The following is an 18,737-nucleotide window of genomic DNA, read 5'->3' as shown; positions in this document are numbered from 1 at the left end:
CTAGGTGTTCAAATTCTTTCAGCAGTACCTCTTTTCTAGTCCTATCAATGTTGTTGATACCATGTGGCCACGACAATTGGATCCCTCCCCTCCCACTCCAAGTTGCTTTCCAGCCCTGACGAGATGTCCTTAACCCTGGTACCGGACAGGCAATACAGCCTTCGGGACTCACGCTCACGGCTGCAGAGAACAGTATCTATCCCCCTAATTATACTGTCCCCTACCACTACTGCATTCCTATTTCTTCACCCCCTCCCCCACTTGAATAGATCCCTGTACCACTGTGCTGTGGTCAGTTCACTCATCCTGCCTGCAGTTCCCGTTCTCGTCCACACAGCTGGCAAGAACCTCGTAACTGTAGGACAGTTGCAGGGGTCGAGTCTCCTTGAACGCTACCCCCTGGGTCCCGATACCTGCCTCACCTGCAGTCACACCCTCCTGTCCCTGATCACAGACTAAATTTGAATTGCCTAATCAGACGGGTGTGACCGCTTCCTGGAGTAACGTGTCCAGCTAACATTCCCCCTCTCTGATGTGGCGCAATGTCTGCAGCTCAGACTCCAGCTCCTCAACTTGGATCCGAAGTTCCTCGAGCTGCAAACGCTTACTACAGATGTGTTCGCTCTGGATCACCTTGGTGTCCAGCAGGTCCCGCATGCTGCAGCAGCAACACATCACCTGCCCTGCCAACACTATCATGCTTTATTTAATTTATTAATTACTTAATTAAATCGCACTAAGTTGGCAATTCATATATGCTCCTACCACAAAAGGCCTATCTGAGTCACTTAATGAGGATCCAGTTTCAGCTGGTTCTTAATTAAACTCTTCCTTCACTGGAACCCTTGAAGAAACCCTGCTTAAGACTGACAACTACAGAATTTAAACTGTAGATTTCAGTATAATGCCAGCTAGAAACTAAATTAGGCTTGTATAAAATAAAAATTAGACTTTCTTACCCAACAACTGCATGCACTCAGTCCTAGCAAATATTAATCCATTTATTTTAAACTCGTGTTATGTAAATGGATAAAGTAATATCACACAAGTATGTTAAGCATTTGAGTGCTAATATTGCACTAGTAATTTCTAGGTTTGTATCTTTCACACCTCTGCTGTTTTTTGGAAGGTAATGAATTTGTGTTGTGTTTACTGTTGGCTGCAGCTGAATAAAGTAACTTGAGAGCATTTTAATTTTGTCTGTGCTTGGATTGGAAGACCTAAAGTTATCTTTAATCCAGAATGGAAAGGGCTGTTGTGCTTGGATAAGAAACACGTTGAAGCTCTAGTACCCTGTGGTATGGATTTCATCACATAGATCTCGGAATACTATCAGAGAAAGTAGATGAGTGGAGACTAGGATTGGGATTTTCAGTTTCATAGCTCCCAGAACATGTTGAGACCACAGCCCAAACCTTCTGGTCTTCAGGTTATTGGAGACTGAATGCATTTTCAAGTTTCAACTTCTGATGGGCAATTCCCCTGATCCCTTGTACTTTCTGCGAATGTCTCCAACTTCAATTTAGAATCAGAGATTTTGGACAGTTCCTCCAATGCAGTTGGCTGAATGGTTACCCAGGAAATGTTAGACTGATGAAATCATAAGACCATAAGACATAGAAGCAGAAATTAGGCCATTCGGCCCATCGAGTCTGCTCCATCATTCAATCATGGCCGATAAGTTTCTCAACCCCATTCTCCTGCCTTCTCCCCGTAACCTTTGATCCCCTTACCAATCAAGAACACCTATCTATCTCGGTCTTAAATACACTTAATGACCTGGCCTCCACAGCCTTCTGTGGCAATGAATTCCATAGATTCACCACTCTCTGGCTAAAGAAGTTTCTCCTCATCTCTGTTCTAAAAGGTCTTCCCTTTACTCTGAGGCTGTGCCCTCGGGTCCTAGTCTCTCCTACTAATGGAAACATCTTCCCCACGTCCACTCTATCCAGGCCTTTCAGTATTCTGTAAGTTTCAATCAGATCCCCCCTCATCCTTCTAAACTCCATCGAGTATAGACCCAGAATCCTCAAACGTTCCTCATATGTTAAGCCTTTCATTCCTGGGATCGGTCTCGTGAACCTCCTCTGGACCCTCTCCAGGGCTAGAACATCTTTCCTGAGATACGGGGCCCAAAATTGCTCACAATATTCTAAATGTGGTCTGATCAGAGCCTTATAAAGCCTCAGCAGCACATCCCTGCTTTTATATTCTAGTCGTCTCGAAATAAATGCCAACATTGCATTTGCCTTCCTAACTACCGACTCAACCTGCAAGTTAACCTTAAGAGTATCCTGGACTAGGACTCCCAAGTCCCTTTGCACTCCAGACTTCTGAATTCTCTCCCCATTTAGAAAATAGTCCATGCCTCTATTCTTCCTACCAAAGTGCATGACCTCACACTTCCTCACGTTGTATTCCATCTGCCACTTCTTTGCCCATTCTTCTAACCTGTCCAAATTCTTCTGCAGCCTCCCCGCCTCCTCAATACTACCTGTCCCTCCACCTATCTTTGTATCATCTGCAAACTTAGCCAGGATGCCCTCAGTTCCTTCATCTAGATCATTAATGTATAAAGTGAAAAGTTGTGGTCCCAACACTGACCCCTGCGGAACTCCACTAGTCACTGGCCGCCATCCTGAAAAGGACCCCCTTATCCCCACTCTCTGCCTCCTGCCTCCTGCATCCTAGTCTAACATCTGGGTAACTACATATCCGAGCTCTAGTCACTCACACTGAACCCTTGACTACCCCCTCTGAACTCCCGGTTACACCCCTGAACCGACTACCCCTCCCACTCCCCGACGCAACCCAACTATTCCTGACCAGCCCCCAATCTGACCTGACTACCTCCCTGACTTGACTACCCACTTACTCTAGCCTGCCAGGATACCACCCTACCAACTTACTCCCTATCGCACATGCTTAACCAATCACTCTTTCATCCACTTACATTCATTCACTAACATTCGTACTGGACCTTTAAACTTACCATACAACCAGCCAGTACTGTAGGGGGGTGTTGGGGGGTGTCCTACCTTCCCCCGACTCTACCCTACTCTGGTGGAGTTTACCAGGGGACGTTGCGCTGCGTGTGCCTTGGAAGCCAGGCTCAGAAGGTCACAGTTGAAATGTGCAACAGTGTCAAGTTGGAGGAATTTTCAATCACAGCAACAATCCAATGATCATTGCGGCTGCTTGGAAAATCCGACCCATATTTTAAGAAATTCTACCAGCTCCAACCTGCGTTTTAATGATCATTATTAACAAAATTCCACACTCCAGCTTGAGATTTTTCAGAGCACTAAATTGCAAAAACGTTCCAAAGGAAATTCGAAGGATAAAGCTGTGAATTCACTGAGTTTTCAGAACATTAAAAATAGGAAAAAGCCCGTTGAGCCTATTCAGTTTGACTTTAAACAGTCTGCACCTCAATTCCTTTTATCAATCCATACTCCATTTCTTATGATGATCATTACTTACCGAGTATCCATCAATCTTTATTGACCCAGCAATGTCAATCTTTTGTGGTAAGACTGTTGCAGAGTTCCCTTTGTGTAAAAAAAAGCATTCCTGATTTTACTCATAAACGGCCATCTTTAACTTTAAGCTTACGGCCCATTCTTTTGACTTCCTCATCAGAGAAAATAGTTTGTCTGTCTACCCTATTGAATTTCTATCTTTTTAAAAACCTCCAATAGATTATCCTTCAGCCTTCAAAATTCAGGAGATTACAAACCAAATTTATTCAACATTTCCTCATAATGTAACTCTTTTTAAGCCCTCAAATCATTCTGGTGAACCTACATTGAAACCTCTCCAAGGCCAATATATATTTCTTGATGCCGAAAATTGAATGCTGTGTTTCACAAGGCTCTAACTAAGTCTCTGTGCAACTGAAATAATTGGCCGAAGGCTTAAAGGGGGCTGAGAATATCTATTTTCACTTGGAGGGTATTGGGGTGTAGAATTCACTGTCTACAAGAATGGTCAAGGCAGAAAATATTTGAGTATGCACTTGAAGTGCTGTAGCCTAAAGGGCTGCAGACCAAGAGCTGGGAAGTGGAATTAGGCTGGGAAGCTCTTTTTCACCCTGCATAGACACAATGTGGATAATAAACACCTATCAAATTTTATTCATAGATACTCCCATGTATACTGTGCTAGTGATCATCACAAACAAATTAGCTAAGTTTATAAGATACCTATCATACTAGCCAGATAGTAACATATGGCTGGAGGAACTAAAATTAAGAGAGCATATTTATAGGAACAGCAGTAGGCCATTGAGCTCCTCAATCCTGGTTCGTCACTCAATTAGGCTGGGGCTGATTTGTATCTTAACAGCATGTATCTGCCTTCTCTCAACATTCTGCGATAATATCTCAGCTAACAAAATCTGTCATCTTGAAAATTTTAGTCATAGGAACAATAATTGACCAATCAGCCCCTCAAGTCTGATCTGCTATTTTATTAGATCATGACTGGGTTGTAGCTGTCTCTCTTCTTTCTAGATCCTTCTTTGCACTTAATGTTTTTATAATTTCTTTTCATGTTAGTAAATCAGGCTTGGGATACAGTTCGATGTTGGGTTGTGCGCTCCTAAGTACATGGCACAGAAGGCCTACATTACTAGACCTTTTGTCATAACTGTAGAGCGTATTATTACAGATTCTTTAACCATATTAAGTAGGTGGAATCACAGCTAAGTCCAGCTCTTCTCTTTACCCAATGTTAACACCAACACATTTGGCAGAAGGATAGTTGGATGATGTTCAGGAACAGAAACCCCAGTTCATTTCTTTTTCCCCTTCCTATTCCAGGAAGGTTCACGGCAATTTCGGTATACCCTGCTTGAGAGCAACTAACTCAGCACAGACTAGCGATTGAACCTAGAAACTTTCTAGCCCCTTTTAAACCTTTTGATATTGTAATGCATAATTTGTTCCTAATTTGGAGGTGGAACTCCAAACTCCTAATTACAGTGTTGGTGTACTTTTGAAATTCAACTAGTCTGCATGATGGGATTTACCAGAAAAGTGACAGGTCATCATCACACGTGCTTGTCAGAATTCAAGATCTGTCGGTACAGTCACTCATATGCAATAACAGTTGACATGGGAAGCAGGTCTAAACCACTTCCTCATGTGTACTTGGTTGTATTTGTCGACGCATGTGAATGTAGCCGGAAATCATGACTGACAAGATTTGTCTGAAAGAGAATATAGGACAGAGCAATAGCAATGTTTTTAATAGCGCTGTCCCTCAATTCAAGGTTAGCCTATGTTACTTACAGCTTGCAGGCTGTCTGGCATTTCAACTGCAAAATGTCAACATCATTTTCTGAAGATTAAAATCTTTCGCTCTGAGACATTCAAGCTATTTTTAGTGTTTGCTAAGATTAAAAAAAAACTGAAAATCAGCTAGATGCTGACTTGTGATACTCCCTCACCAGTCACAAAACAAGTAAATTTTATTATTTTCACAAATTGATGCGGTTTTATTTCTTCCTTACAGGGACACAGATTCCCATCTATCAAGCTCTACCTCAGTTAGATTTTATCCACATGATCTAGTAAGTATTTGGTATAATGCTGTGTCTGCTGAAAAAAAAACTCTCATTGGGGTTACTGTTACTTCTTGGATACTGTTGCCTAGTTAGATTTTCTATAGCAACAGGAAATGTTGCAAAGACATTGATATCTGCTCAATGTTTGGGAAAAAAAGACATACTGAAAGTTTTGAGTTGGATCTTTAAGAAAACACATTTTTATCTGAGTAGCATTTGTGACTTTTCTAATTAACTGACCCAGAGAGACATTGGCCCACATCTTGCCATCAGCGCCGATGCCGCTTGCATTGATGCTGTCCGCGAATATTTCTGCGATGCCACTCTTGCGATTTATCATCTGGGACTTTCGATACTGGATGAAACAGTGATGGGACAGCGCAGACATCACCAGGGAAGAACGTCGAGCGTAGGAAAAGATGCATGAAGATGGGACACTCTCCCTTTTCGCAACAGTAGCTGCCATGTTTAGATAAGTTTTTAAAGGTCTCAAGTCTTTCAGTAGGTGAGTGAGTTAGAAAATGGGTGAGTGGGTCGTTGGATCTGGTCAGGTGGAGATAGTTGGTTGCGGTGGGTGGTTAGGTCGAGAGGGGATAGTCGGGTGGAGGGGGTAGTTGGGTCAGGTCGGGGGCAGGGCGTAGTCATGTCAGGTCAGGGGGATGATGGGTCAGCGGTGATGCTCAGTTCAGTTATACTGGCTAATCATTGAGTTAGACCAGGTATTAACCAGCACAACATTTCCAGCATACGTGTGCAGGTAAGCCATGCGTATCTGGCCACAGTGTCAGAGACCTTCATGGAGGTTCCTGGGCAGTGCAAATCTGCCCATCGGAAGTTTAAACTTCCTGGACAATTTCAGTGCATGTGTGCACCTCTGGATCTCCGCGGAGTCTTGATGCGCATCTCCCAACTTAAATCAAATCTCTGGCGAACCAGATACTGGAAGATTTGGGTCATTGTGTGTCTGAATTACATGGCAGAAGGTATATTTGCATACTCTCAATCTATTGGGTGAGCAAAGATTACTATCAGTGAAATAATGATGTCATGTGTCAGAAATCTCGAATGCACATTGTTTCTGATTTTCAATTTCCAACTATTACAGCATGGAGAGACCATATTGTCGAGACAGTAAACCCCAATGGAATGTAAAATGGTGTTAAAACAAACTTCTTTGATTCTAGACCTAATTAAAATCTCTGACTATTATCAACAAGCAACTTGTGTCTTGGTTAAAAGTTGCCCTACTCACTGGATCTAATGTAATCCTACATTACATCACAAAATACTCTTACCCAGCAGCTATAACATTACAAACTAGAGATTTGAGTATTGCTGAAAAAAGACATTTTGTCAAAGCTTTTAGTCTTGCACTTATAGGACAATCGCAAGAATACCAATGTCAGGGGAAGCAACACTTTATACTGTATGAGAAGAGAGTGCTGATTGGTTGGCAAGTGGATACTGATTGGTAGAGGTGTTGCCATCAAGAATGCACCAGTTAATGGTGACTGACAGTTAACTGCCAAGCATTGTTTGATATTTTAAAACAGGCAGCTTGACTCTGATTGGTCAAGACATTGCCCTGAGGAATGAACAAGTGAATGGCTATCACTTATTTTGTCTAGCTGTCACAGGCCTAAGGTGTGTACATGTTCCATCCATCTGCACAGAACAGGGCCATGTATATGAATATATGTAGTTTCCAGTATGCGCTACACTGTGAGCCCAGCTGACAATCTTAAATAGCGATTCCGCAATTGCACAATTTGTTTAATAACCCTCAGTGTGCTTAAAAATTACTCTGGCAACCAATTTAAGATTGTCAGTTAGGCTCGCAGTGGGACACATTTGCATGTACTGGAAGCTACACATATCAATACACAGGGCCCTGTTCTGTGCAGACAGAAAGAGCATGTACACACATTGCACCTGTTTCAACTAACCAAAATAAGTGATAGCCATTCATTGGTTCATTCCTCAGGGCAATGTCTTGACCAATCAGAGTCGAGCTGCCTGGTTTAAAATTTCAAACAATGCTTGGCAGTTAAGTCAGTCACCATTAACTGGTGTATTCTTCATGGCATTGTCTCTACCAATCAGTGTCCACTTGCCAACCAATCAGCACACTTTTTTCATACAGTATAAAGTTGTTGCTACCCCTAACATTGGTATTTTTGCGATTGTCCTGATGAGTACAAGATGAAAAGCTTCGATAAAATGTCTTTTTTTTAGCAATACTCAAATTCTGTACTACGAAACAACTATAAATGAGAGATGAACAGACTGAAAAATACTTTTATTTTCAAATAAATAGTAATGTAAACAGTAGTAATTGAAAAATATCCAAACAGGCATTGTGAGCCAAATTCCTGTGCTTTTTTAAAGCACCCTGGTAATGAGCATCCAGCTGTCTTGGAGAGAAGCTCATTTTGTGTTAAGCTTACAAATTCACTTGCTGGAACATGTCAGTTTGTTTGGTTCAAAAGAATAATACTAACTGTTAAATAAATATACAGATTTTCTTCAACTGGAAGACATTGCAACTTTGTACACCAAGAGTGTTTTAAACACAGTTTTGACCTAACCCAATTACAGTTGTCTCTTCCACAGATTCGACTGAACAGGTTGTTGACAATTGATCCAGATCTCCTAGAACAGCAGGACACTGATCTCAGCCCAGACCTACAAGATCACATCCAACCACAAGAGGAGGCCCATAAAATCAAGCACTACTACCGTTTTTGGATCCTTCCCAAGATATGGATAGGAGTGAACTTTGACCGCCTAACCCTATTAGCATTGTTTGATAGGTAAGAGGTGATAACTGCTTGAGGTAACAAAGGCATGGATTCACATAGTGCAACACAAGACTGGTGTGCTCCAATGCACAATGGTAGCTGAATTAAAAAATTTCTATCGTGAAATAAGGCTTAATTTTTTTCACCTCCAGTTTTCTGTATTTTACTACTTGGTGCACAGTTCCATGGGTGTCAGCAAGTCTCTGGCTGCCAGTGTTTTGATTGGCCATTCTTTATATGCAAAGAGACAGAGTGAGCACCAACACATTATTCAAACATGGAGAGCATCATAGTTCTCCAGTATTGTTCTTGTCAGGTACCTGTACATGGGCGCTTCATACCATGTATGATTGGAAAGTGATCCAGAATGGGAGCTCTGTCTTGCTCCTTTTTAGTGTACTGAGACAAAGGGCTCATTTGATGTCCAACTTAATATGAGTGAATTCTTCAAAAAGCAGGCAACAAATCTGGAACTGCGTGGTGTGAATAGCGACTAATTTCTTTTAATAGCTCCACAGCTCCTGTTCCAGAATGTAATTTGTAGGTCCAAACCAGGATTTTGTTGAGCCCCCATGAAAATCTGAAATTAGCAGACTGAAGGCAACAGGACATTAACTATGAAAAATGCATATCCTATGAAGTCTGGTTATTATTACGTTCTTAATTTTTCTCACATTAGGCTCTCGTTCTCAAAAGAGTTGGCCTTAATCTGATTTAAAATAAATATAGGAAAGAGGAACTTCAGGCTAATGAGTTGAACATCCTCACTGTATAATTTCAAGTCTGTGATCAAATGGAATTCAATTCAAACTGCTTAGAACCCCATGTTCTGAAGTGATTTTAAAGCTTTGTTTCTATTTACAATGTTAGATAACTGGATAAAGACAAGGTCAGCAAATTAGGTCCATATTAAGTACACACTACCAAACATTGTTTGAACTGCTGGCTATAGCCATAGATAGTTGGGTACACTGTCTCTTAGAGAATTGCCTGTTACAATTTGGAATACAACCCTTAGAATTTGTGATTTTATCAGGGATTAGAGCCTGCTCATTAACTAGTTGATTGTAATAATCATGATTTTTTATTTCCTTTAATCAAGCAGCACAGTTTGTTGTGCAACAGGCAAAATGATTCAATCTGCAAAATTGATATGAATAATGCAAGATAGTTTATCACAAAACTGAAATTATTTCATGCTTGGCATTTTAGGCTTTCCATATATCCAGAATAGTTTAAGGCAAATGGAGAAAAATAGTCCTTTTCTTTGCCTCGTTTACTGTGATGACAATATGGAATGGTTTATCACTATCATTGTCTCTATATTCTATGAGAGTTGAGCTAAATGATTTGTGCGATTTGTGCATAGTACATATATAGTATGACAACTTTATATGATGCAAATAGTACATATATAGTATGACTGTGATGCATTTTGCTTCATGTTAGTAAAACTCAAGCTGAAATTTGAGAGTCCAAAGTAAATTGTTGTCTAATGATTTAATTTTGAGGAACTATTTGTAAAGCAGTCTTTTTCGCTCTGAGCATTTAGCAATTCAATGGGCATAAAATAATATAAGAAATAGTTTCTTTTTATGGATACCTCTGAAGCACAGTTGCTGTTCAAAAGTTTTGATGCTGAATATGGTGGGGGGAAAAATTTACTACACTCATGACCATTAACACCTGGGTATTAGTATGTATGTTAATGTTTTAAGGCATTTTTACACTGGTTTGGTACAGTGCAGATTCCATTTTAAGCGGCCTTCCAGTGCCACCCTCCCATTTTCATGTTTAAACTCTGATGCTTGTCTCTCCAGGCTGATTGATTCTGCAGAGGAGTAGTTCCAAAAGCAGGTCCAACAGCCTCAAAAAATAAATGCCTCTCTGCTGCTATTAAAATGAGGTAGATTAGACAATTCAGGCAATTTGATGGCACCACAGTGATATAAAAGTATCTTTTAACTAGTTTCTCCCTCCCATTTTAAAATTATTTGTGTCCTGCTCCTCAGTTCCCTAGAATTATACAGTTGTTTCCCAGTTGCAAGTGCAAGCAGCTTGATCTAGTCTTAAGGGATTTTGGCAATGTTGCCTGAGGGCAAAACACTTCATGTTTACTTATTAGCTGCCTCCAGGCATCAGTTTAGAAACGTAACCTTGGAAGATCAGCATTAATATTTCAGAATATTTGACGTAAATCGCATTTACATTTTATCACAACTCTCAACTGTCCCTGTGTCAAAGCAGTTGTATCTGGCTGCATATACATTTTAAATTCAGTGACTTTTGCTGAGATTTTTCAGTAAAACAACAGAGTCATTAAGCATTTGCACCTGAGATCATATTTTTGAGTTGGCAAATAAGATTCAAAGGTACTGGCTGCAATTTACACAGGCAATAGGATGGAACCCTGGAACATGATCCCCAAAAGACAGGTAAAAATTTTAGAATGAAAATTGAACTTGGCTCCATTCAGATAACTAGTAGAGCAAAAATAAATCTTAAGGTGGTGTGGCACTTGACTGTGCATCATCCCTTCCTGTTAAAGGTGCTTGACAATTACTGAAGCTAAAAGCAGGCTATGTGAAATTGGCAAATGAAATGGATCATGAAATGAAATGAAATTTTGCATGCCCAATTTGGAATTGCTTACCATAACATACTGGAATAATAATATGTCTCTGATCTGCTCCTAGGAATCGTGAAATTATGGAGAATGTTTTGGCCATTGTTTTGGCCATTCTTGTTGCCTTCCTCGGATCTGTTTTGTTAATAGATGGGTTCTTTAAAGACATTTGGGTCTTCCAGTTTTGCCTGGTTATTGCCAGCTGCCAGTATTCACTTCTGAAGGTATGGGCTGTTTGTAATCACAATGTTACTACACATATTACAAAATATTAATAAAATAATTACAATGACTGCGTTTTATTTTAATAGAGTGTGCAGCCTGATTCCTCCTCTCCAAGACATGTAAGTTTAAATAATTTTCTCTTTGAAAATCAGATATTTTATTCCACTTACCCAGCTGTCAAAAAACCTTTCATTTCAATAACTGTGTTTCTGTGGGAAAAGTATAATGATAGGTAACTGTACCCTGTTGTATATTGGCCAGGATTTTGCGGTAGTAATGATGGCAGTGAAACAGCCCGCTTAACTATGGAACCAGAAGTTGTTGTCCATTATTACTATCCTTCCCTATGGCAAGTGCAGTCAAATTCCCCCTAGAATGGAGTCAAGTTGAAATCATTGACCTGAGAAAAACTTGCCCCTTTATACTATTATTCTCAGCGTAAAATCCTTTGAAAAAGTTACACCTTGTTGAATGAGATGCAATTGGGTCTTTACAGTATACTAAGTTCATAATTACTGCTGAAGAGTCTCACTTCTCCTGAAAAATTAATTTTATACTTGTGGAATGTCAAATTTCTCCATTATAATAAAAAGTGTCACTTTTTTAAAAATAAACTCCTTTTTAAAAAGAATAATTATAGTATTTCAGTTTCTATCTTAATCCCATGCGCATTTCCCAATCATTTATTTTGTTCTCTAGAAAATATTAATTAGAAGTGAAAAGTTAAGAGCAATTGACTTGTTGGTTTGCTGTCTGTAAAAATATTTCAGTGTGATTGGCTACTTACTCTGTTTGATGACTGTTGTTGGAGATCCAATTGACTTGGCATCAGGTTCAAGCTCTTGCCAGGAAAGTCGAAATCCATGCAGCAAAGATTGCTAGGTATCTGTGGGCAGCTTTTTTTGAGGTCACTGGTGAATGCCATTCCTTTGGCACTGACTGGGAAACCCATACTGTCTTTTTTTTTTGTTCAAATTTTTTTGTTTATGGTTATAGCAACTTTATGAAGTAGAAAAACAACTAAAACGTTGAACATCTTTGGAACTATTTACAGTAATAGTCTTCAGCATACAGTTGAGAGATTTCAGTCACAGCTGCTCGCAGTAACTTCTCGCTCTTACCCTGTGATCAGTGGTAGTACAAAATGTATTGGTACATATACAAACACTTCACACTGAACCAAACGCTCATTTGGTCATAATTATCATTCTGAATGTGGAAACTTGAACATCAAATTAGGTCAAAGAGACCACCATGCTGCGGTGAACCCAGTTATAAATTAAACAATTAAAAAGACTTATTATTAACTTGAATTAAAAAGAATCACAGAAAATGCAAATACTCTTACTTATATATCAACATCATCAGAAAGAGGGCAGATTAATAATGCCTTGATGAAAAATCAATCTTTTTTCGATGCTGAGTGGCCTGTTGTGTATTTAGAGCACTGGTGGTTTTTATTTCAGATTGAAGGTTTTTATAATTTCATCACTAGGGCATAATTAAGTTTATTTTTAAAATGTATATTTTCATGTCTTTAGTGTTTGCTGAAGTTGTTAGTATAAGCCCTGCAGATTGCCTGGCTGGAGGTAACTGATCCCAATTGATTTAGTCTGTACTGTTGGAGCAAAGCAATTGCTGAAACGTACTGTTTTAAAGATGGGGGTAGAATTTTATGGAGCCCACAAGAGCGTGAAACGTGGTGTGCAGGTTGACTTAACTAGCCAGGAAACAAAGTTTCGATTTTCTGGCAATAGTTTGAGATACAGTGATAAAGTGAACGGCGCCTGTGTGGCATGTTGAGAATTATGCTGGTCTGTCAGGTTCCTACTTGTAGCACATTTGCGCGCCATGAATACTCATTAACATGAAATAGTTTTCGATTAAGTGATACATTCATGATAAAGGCAACGGTGTATGAGAATCTCACGGTACCCAGTTCACAATTGTTTAAAGGTGGCGTGCACCAGTTGGCTTGGCGTAGTTGTTGCTAAGGTAAGCAGTTGACCACATTGAACCTTGTTCACCTACCGCCTTGTACTACAGAGGGTGGTGTTTGGGTGTCACGACTCACTGGTAATAGTGTGCTGCAATATCAATATCAAACCCCACTGCTCTCCGAGCCGCGACAAATGTGAAAAAGTTTGATTAGCCCACCTAATTGTTTAATTTAAGTTAATAGAATACGAGCACCAGGTTTGTAAACTTAATGGGAAGAATTTTCCCGTCGGCGAGCGGGGGCGGGGCCTGCTCGCCGGCACGTAAAATGACACATGGTGACATCGGGCGGGCATCCCAACGTCACCGCGCATCATATGGATTTTCAGTTCGGCGGGTGCGCAGCCGACTCAGCTGCGCGCCCGCCGAACTGTCAAAGACCTATTAAGGCCATTTAAAACCTAATTAATTCAATTCAATAAGCTGCCCGTCCAACCTTAAGGTTGGCGGGCAGGCGAAGAGCCCAGGCGGCCTTCGCATTTTTCATGAAACCTCATCCACGGGCGGGCTGAGGTTTCATGAAATGTTTTAAAATCTAATAAAAATTTGTACTTTTATTCTTTGACATGTTCCAGCTCATGTGATCATGTCACATGTCACAGAGGTGCCTCAGGGAGATCATCCCCCTCGCCCACACAGGAGCGCTCAGCATTTCCGGGCCTAAGGCCCGCCCACGTAAAACGGCGGCGTGTCCCCGATTGGGTTTGCGCCTGCCCCCGCACAACCCCCCTCCTCCCCCGACGGGGCAAAATTTCTGGCAAATAAGTAAATACCCATTTATTGAACAAATCATCTTTAACCAGTGGCAAAAGAAAGAAATATGAACTGCTAACTTTTAACTCCATAACCTAAACCCTACCCCTTGTTAAATCCCTATACACACATGAACGACACATAAGACACAAAAACATGGATTTTAAGGGTGGGATAAAACAGCTCAACAGCACCAATTCTGGAGTACAGGGTTCAATGGGTTGATTTTGATCGATGTCTTCCAAATTCTTTTCAGTTCTTTGTTGATGACACAAGGTGGTCTTCCAGCACTTTCAGTCTTTAGTTCACTGGTTGAGCATTTCCCTTCCAATGCCTCTAACAGTGATTTTCCCCTTTGCCTCTTGACAGGGGTTTTCAGAGAGAGAGAGCATGTTATAGACATATGAGGAGGAAAAGCCAGCAAGCTATTATTGTAGAATTACTGGAAACTTACACACATAGGAGCAAGAGGTTTTAGGTCTTTTCCTTTTCAGGCTAGGATCTATTCTGTTGCCCTGCTCTCACACAAACCCTGGTCACCTGGTTAGGAGCCAATTAAAACATTGTTGCCAGGCAGTTCCCCATTAGACCAGACTCCTCCTTCGCACTATCCTGTCTTTCATGGCACTGGTCTGTTCCAGGCCAGCAACATTGCCTATATCCCTCACACTGTTCCATTAGACATGCCCTTCAAACTCCAGCCCTTGTAATTTTAATCCACAGTCCAACAGAAATAAAAATATATGTTCTTTACAAGGAAGGTGTGAAGAAGAGCAGGGAGGATTACCAGATGGGGGTGTTCAGGTGCAGGGAAGTGTGGAGGAGGGAAGGAAGGGTGGTCAAAGGGAAGTCTTTGGGTGAAGGGAAGTGCAGAGGGAGAAGGGCCTAGCATTCTGGGTGAGGTGGTATGTAAGGGATGGGGATGTGTTGGCCCAGCAGGTATTTAAAGATGGGTGATGGGACTAAAGGGAGGGATCAGTACTATCAATGGTGGGGTTCTGAGGGTCGAATTCAAGATACTGGTTGTCGGAGGGAACAATCACAGTCAAAGGGAGAAACTCGGTATGGAGGCAGGTTCAGAGTCATTTGGGCGTTGCAAGGTCTCATGGGGTGGATCACAGAAGTGAACAAAAGAAATGAGATGGACAATGGGAGGGTTCAGGGTCAGAGGGGAAATTGGGATGATCATGGGTGTAGGCCCCAGGGGACAGATGGCATTTGGAGGGATAATGGTTATATAGTCCAGGGTAAGGGGCAGAGGTTCAGGGGTAACAGGGAAGAGAAATGGTTATGTTGGGTGGGTCAAAGGTGATTGGCAGGGGAAGTATGTGCACGACAGGGGGCGGGTAGAGAGGTAAAGGAGCAGGTCTGAAAAGTAACACACACTATACTTTTAGAGTCTCTTGCTGAACACAGTTTCTCTGAATGTAAGCTTGATTGAAGTGGCAGGAGGGTTGTTTTGGATGGGTGGAGTTCATGTTGCCCACAATTGGCTGATTAAAGGGACTCACTGATAATTAGTTAAATGGATGAGAACCATAGATGGACATGCTCTCATGTTTACGTCTGCCCTCTGCACAGAGTGCCATTACTGTCTATAACCATGGGTCTCATTCACCCAATTCTCCTGCGACCTCGGGAGCACGAGGAGAGAATGTGAAGAAGGAAGCCGCAAGACCAACAGCAGGCAGCGCCAGAGGGGCAGGTTAGTCCGGGTGCAGACACTGAAGGAAGGCATCAACGAAGACAGGCACTGGCAAGTCAACTTATCCACAGGACAAGAGCTAACTACCTACAGATGTCTGAGAGGTGATACCAGAGATGTCTGAGGATGTCTTGGGAAATGGTCACCAAAATATGTAGGATTGTTTACCAAGACATGTAAACACGTGTGTTTGGTGGGAACCCTAAAGCAATGGCCCTCAAGGTTACAGCGGCCCTCAATTTCTATGCCAGCTGGAGCTTCCAGGGCACCATGCGTGACATGTGGCACCTTACAGGCTGCTACACATAGGTGCATAAAGGAGGCGACCCTATTTAGTCATGTCAGTGAATTCACCACTGATGAAGACAGCCAGGCTGCAAGAGCAGCCACTTTTGGAATCATTGCTGCATTTCCTCAAGTGCCAAGTGTAATTGACTACACTCATGTCACCATAAAGGTTTCCAGGGACCAGACATTTGTAAATGTAAAGGGTTTCACTCCGTCAACATACAACTGGTGTGCAACCACAGGAGAATAATGGAGGTCTCTGTTCATTTCACTGGAAGCTGCCACAATGCATACACCTTGCACAACTCACAGCTGCCAGACCTTTTTGAATCCCCAGCCCAGGTTGATAGATGGATCCTAGTGACATGGGCTAGCCCCTGCGTACATGGCTGATGACACCAGTAAGGCATCCCCAGAGCAAGGCAGAGGAGCAACACAATCAAGCTCATGCCTCTACCAGAGACATCATAGAGCACGCCACTGGGCTTCTTAAAATGCGCTTCTGCTGCCTTGACCGGTCTGGAGGGTGCAATACATACCTCAGAGGATGTCATGAATAGTAGTGGTTTGCTGTGCACTACTCAGCTTGGGGCTGCAACGTGGACAGATGTTGCAAGGGGAAGAGCGTGAGACGAATCATCCCTCATCAGATGAGGAGAATTTCTCAGAGGATGTGGAGGAGCCCATGAATGCAAGTGAGTCTTTCATGGATGCCGGGGCCATGGAGAGACGTGCAAAGGATGCCAGGAACAACCTGATCTACACACAGTTTGCACAACAATGACGGATCTGCATGACCATCGTTCCACCGCCTGACCTCCATCGCCTTCCTGGGACGTAGAACTAGTTCTGCCAACCTCCCTTGCTGGTTATCTCTAAACCTGTTTCTTCTACCACTTACAATATGGGGAACAGAGCTTGCAAGTGAGTGCTGATACCAAGGATATCTTAAGGGCGCATGTATCTCCATGTAACAGCCTGCCATGCCCAAAGCACCATCATTCAAGTGCTTTGCCTAAAACATCACCTGTCTCATTTATAACATTGAGAGTTAAGTGGGCCAGTATCCTCTAGAGTGCAATGATGGGTGGAGTGGGGTGGGAGGGTGCTGGGTCAGCTGTGCCTGCATTTACAACCATGTTTCACAGAGTCATTACCACAGAATACAAGAAAATGCAGCACATCATTCAGGGTTACTGTTGGTGTCTCTATCTCCTCTCTAGTCATCACACAGTCAGAAACATAGGATTTAGGAGCAGCAGTAGGCCATTCGGCCCTTCGAGCCTGTTCCACCATTCAAAAAATCATGGCTGATCTGGTTGTGGTCTGAGCTCCATTTTCCTGCTTGTATCCCATAACCCTTGACTCCCTTGCCTAACAAAAATCTATCTAACTCCACCTCAAATAAATTTAAAGACCCAGCCTCCACTACCTTCTGGGGAAGAGAATTCCACAGAGCAACAACCCTTTGAGAAAAAAAAATTCTCCTCACCTCTGTCTTGAGAGAGACTTTCTTCAACTATATCCCTGAGTTCTAGTTTCCCCACAAGAGGAAACATCCTCCTGGTATCCACCCTATCCAGCCCCCTCAATAGGATCACCACTCGTTCTTCTACACTCTAATGAATGTAGTTTGAACCTGTTCAACCTTTCTTCATAAGATAAGCCCCTCCTCCCAGCATGGGCGGGTGCCATGACTGTTACATCTGATACGATGACAGGCCCCAACAGACCTTGATAATCATGAACAATTGCATAAAACAAACTTATTTGCAAGCGCAAATTATATGGAAATATCACCCGTGCCACCTTTGTTTTAAACAATTTCTCTTCCTATCTCTATGTCTGGGTGCTGACCTGACATCATAAGCTATGGTGGAAGCATCTGCTCACTGTGATGCCGCCTTGAGTTGGATGACTGTGGTGGGTGTCCTCTGGAGGCATGGGGCCTTGAGGCTCCAGCCTACTGGGGGGTCTCCTGCACTGGTGCAGGGGTGTCCCCCTTTACCTCGCCTGCTGGAGCTGTTGAGCTCAATGATGGAAGGGGTGAGGAGACACCGCTAACCCTGGGAGTGCTCTGAGAGGAAGGCCTGGGGCAGCTGGCATGCACTCCTGCTCCGCCAGGGTGAAAGGCACCTCCCTGTCTGCCTGAGGAGAAGGGGCTCCTGGAAGGAGGTCCAGGTGCCTCATCTCCTCTTGCCTGGCCTTTGCTGCACTGAGCCCATGGCTGGAGCGATGGAATGCAGGTCAGATGGATCTGGATCCATTATATGGATCGAATGCTTGATCTGGCTCTCCACGGCGGTCGCCATCCTCTCCATGGTTGAAGCCATGCACTCCAGTGCCTGAGAAATGGCAGAACTCATGGCTAGCATGGACTCCTCCATACCCTGCACAAAGCTATGCATAATCCCTGGCATCTCTGCCATGTTTTCCCATAGCGTCTACTGCATGTCCAGCAGACATCATATGGCCACAGACAGAGGCCCATCAACAGTATGGGGCTCAGGGGCTTGAACCCCAGCAGTCCTTCAATGTTCATGGGAAACCGACTGTCACCGTTGCTGGGACCTGTCTGTGGTGTGGTCACGAGATTGTGCACAAACCCTCCCCGGATTGTGTTGTTGTATCTGGGCTGCTGGAGCTGGAAGATGACGGTGCTTCCTGTGAGGCACTGGCTGCTTCATCCCCAGAGTTGGAATCTTCTGGCTTCTGTCTTTTTCTGTGGCCTGATCCTTGAATGATGATGACCTGTAGTGGAGAACAAAAAGA

At 42.6% G+C, this 18,737-nt stretch overlaps 1 protein-coding gene across 6 annotated transcripts in view; it reads left to right on the top strand.

Annotated features, from left to right (window-relative positions):
* Nucleotides 1–18,737, top strand: part of pcnx1 (pecanex 1) — a 297,449-nt gene that overhangs the window by 175,912 nt on the left and 102,800 nt on the right. For 5 of the 6 annotated variants that reach the window (XM_078563132.1, XM_078563128.1, XM_078563131.1 and 2 more), the window contains 4 exons: nt 5,518–5,575; nt 8,168–8,382; nt 11,067–11,220; nt 11,308–11,340. In XM_078563132.1, coding sequence (XP_078419258.1) covers nt 5,518–5,575; nt 8,168–8,382; nt 11,067–11,220; nt 11,308–11,340 — 460 coding nt within the window. The remainder of the gene's footprint in view (nt 1–5,517; nt 5,576–8,167; nt 8,383–11,066; nt 11,221–11,307; nt 11,341–18,737) is intronic. The other variant, XM_078563129.1, reaches the window with a different exon arrangement.

Source organism: Cetorhinus maximus, chromosome 18 (genome assembly GCF_964194155.1).
Source record: "Cetorhinus maximus chromosome 18, sCetMax3.hap1.1, whole genome shotgun sequence".
NCBI classification, from domain to species: domain Eukaryota; kingdom Metazoa; phylum Chordata; class Chondrichthyes; order Lamniformes; family Cetorhinidae; genus Cetorhinus; species Cetorhinus maximus.
The sequence above is the reverse complement of the archived record's forward strand: the minus strand, read 5'-3'. Positions and strand labels throughout refer to the sequence as shown.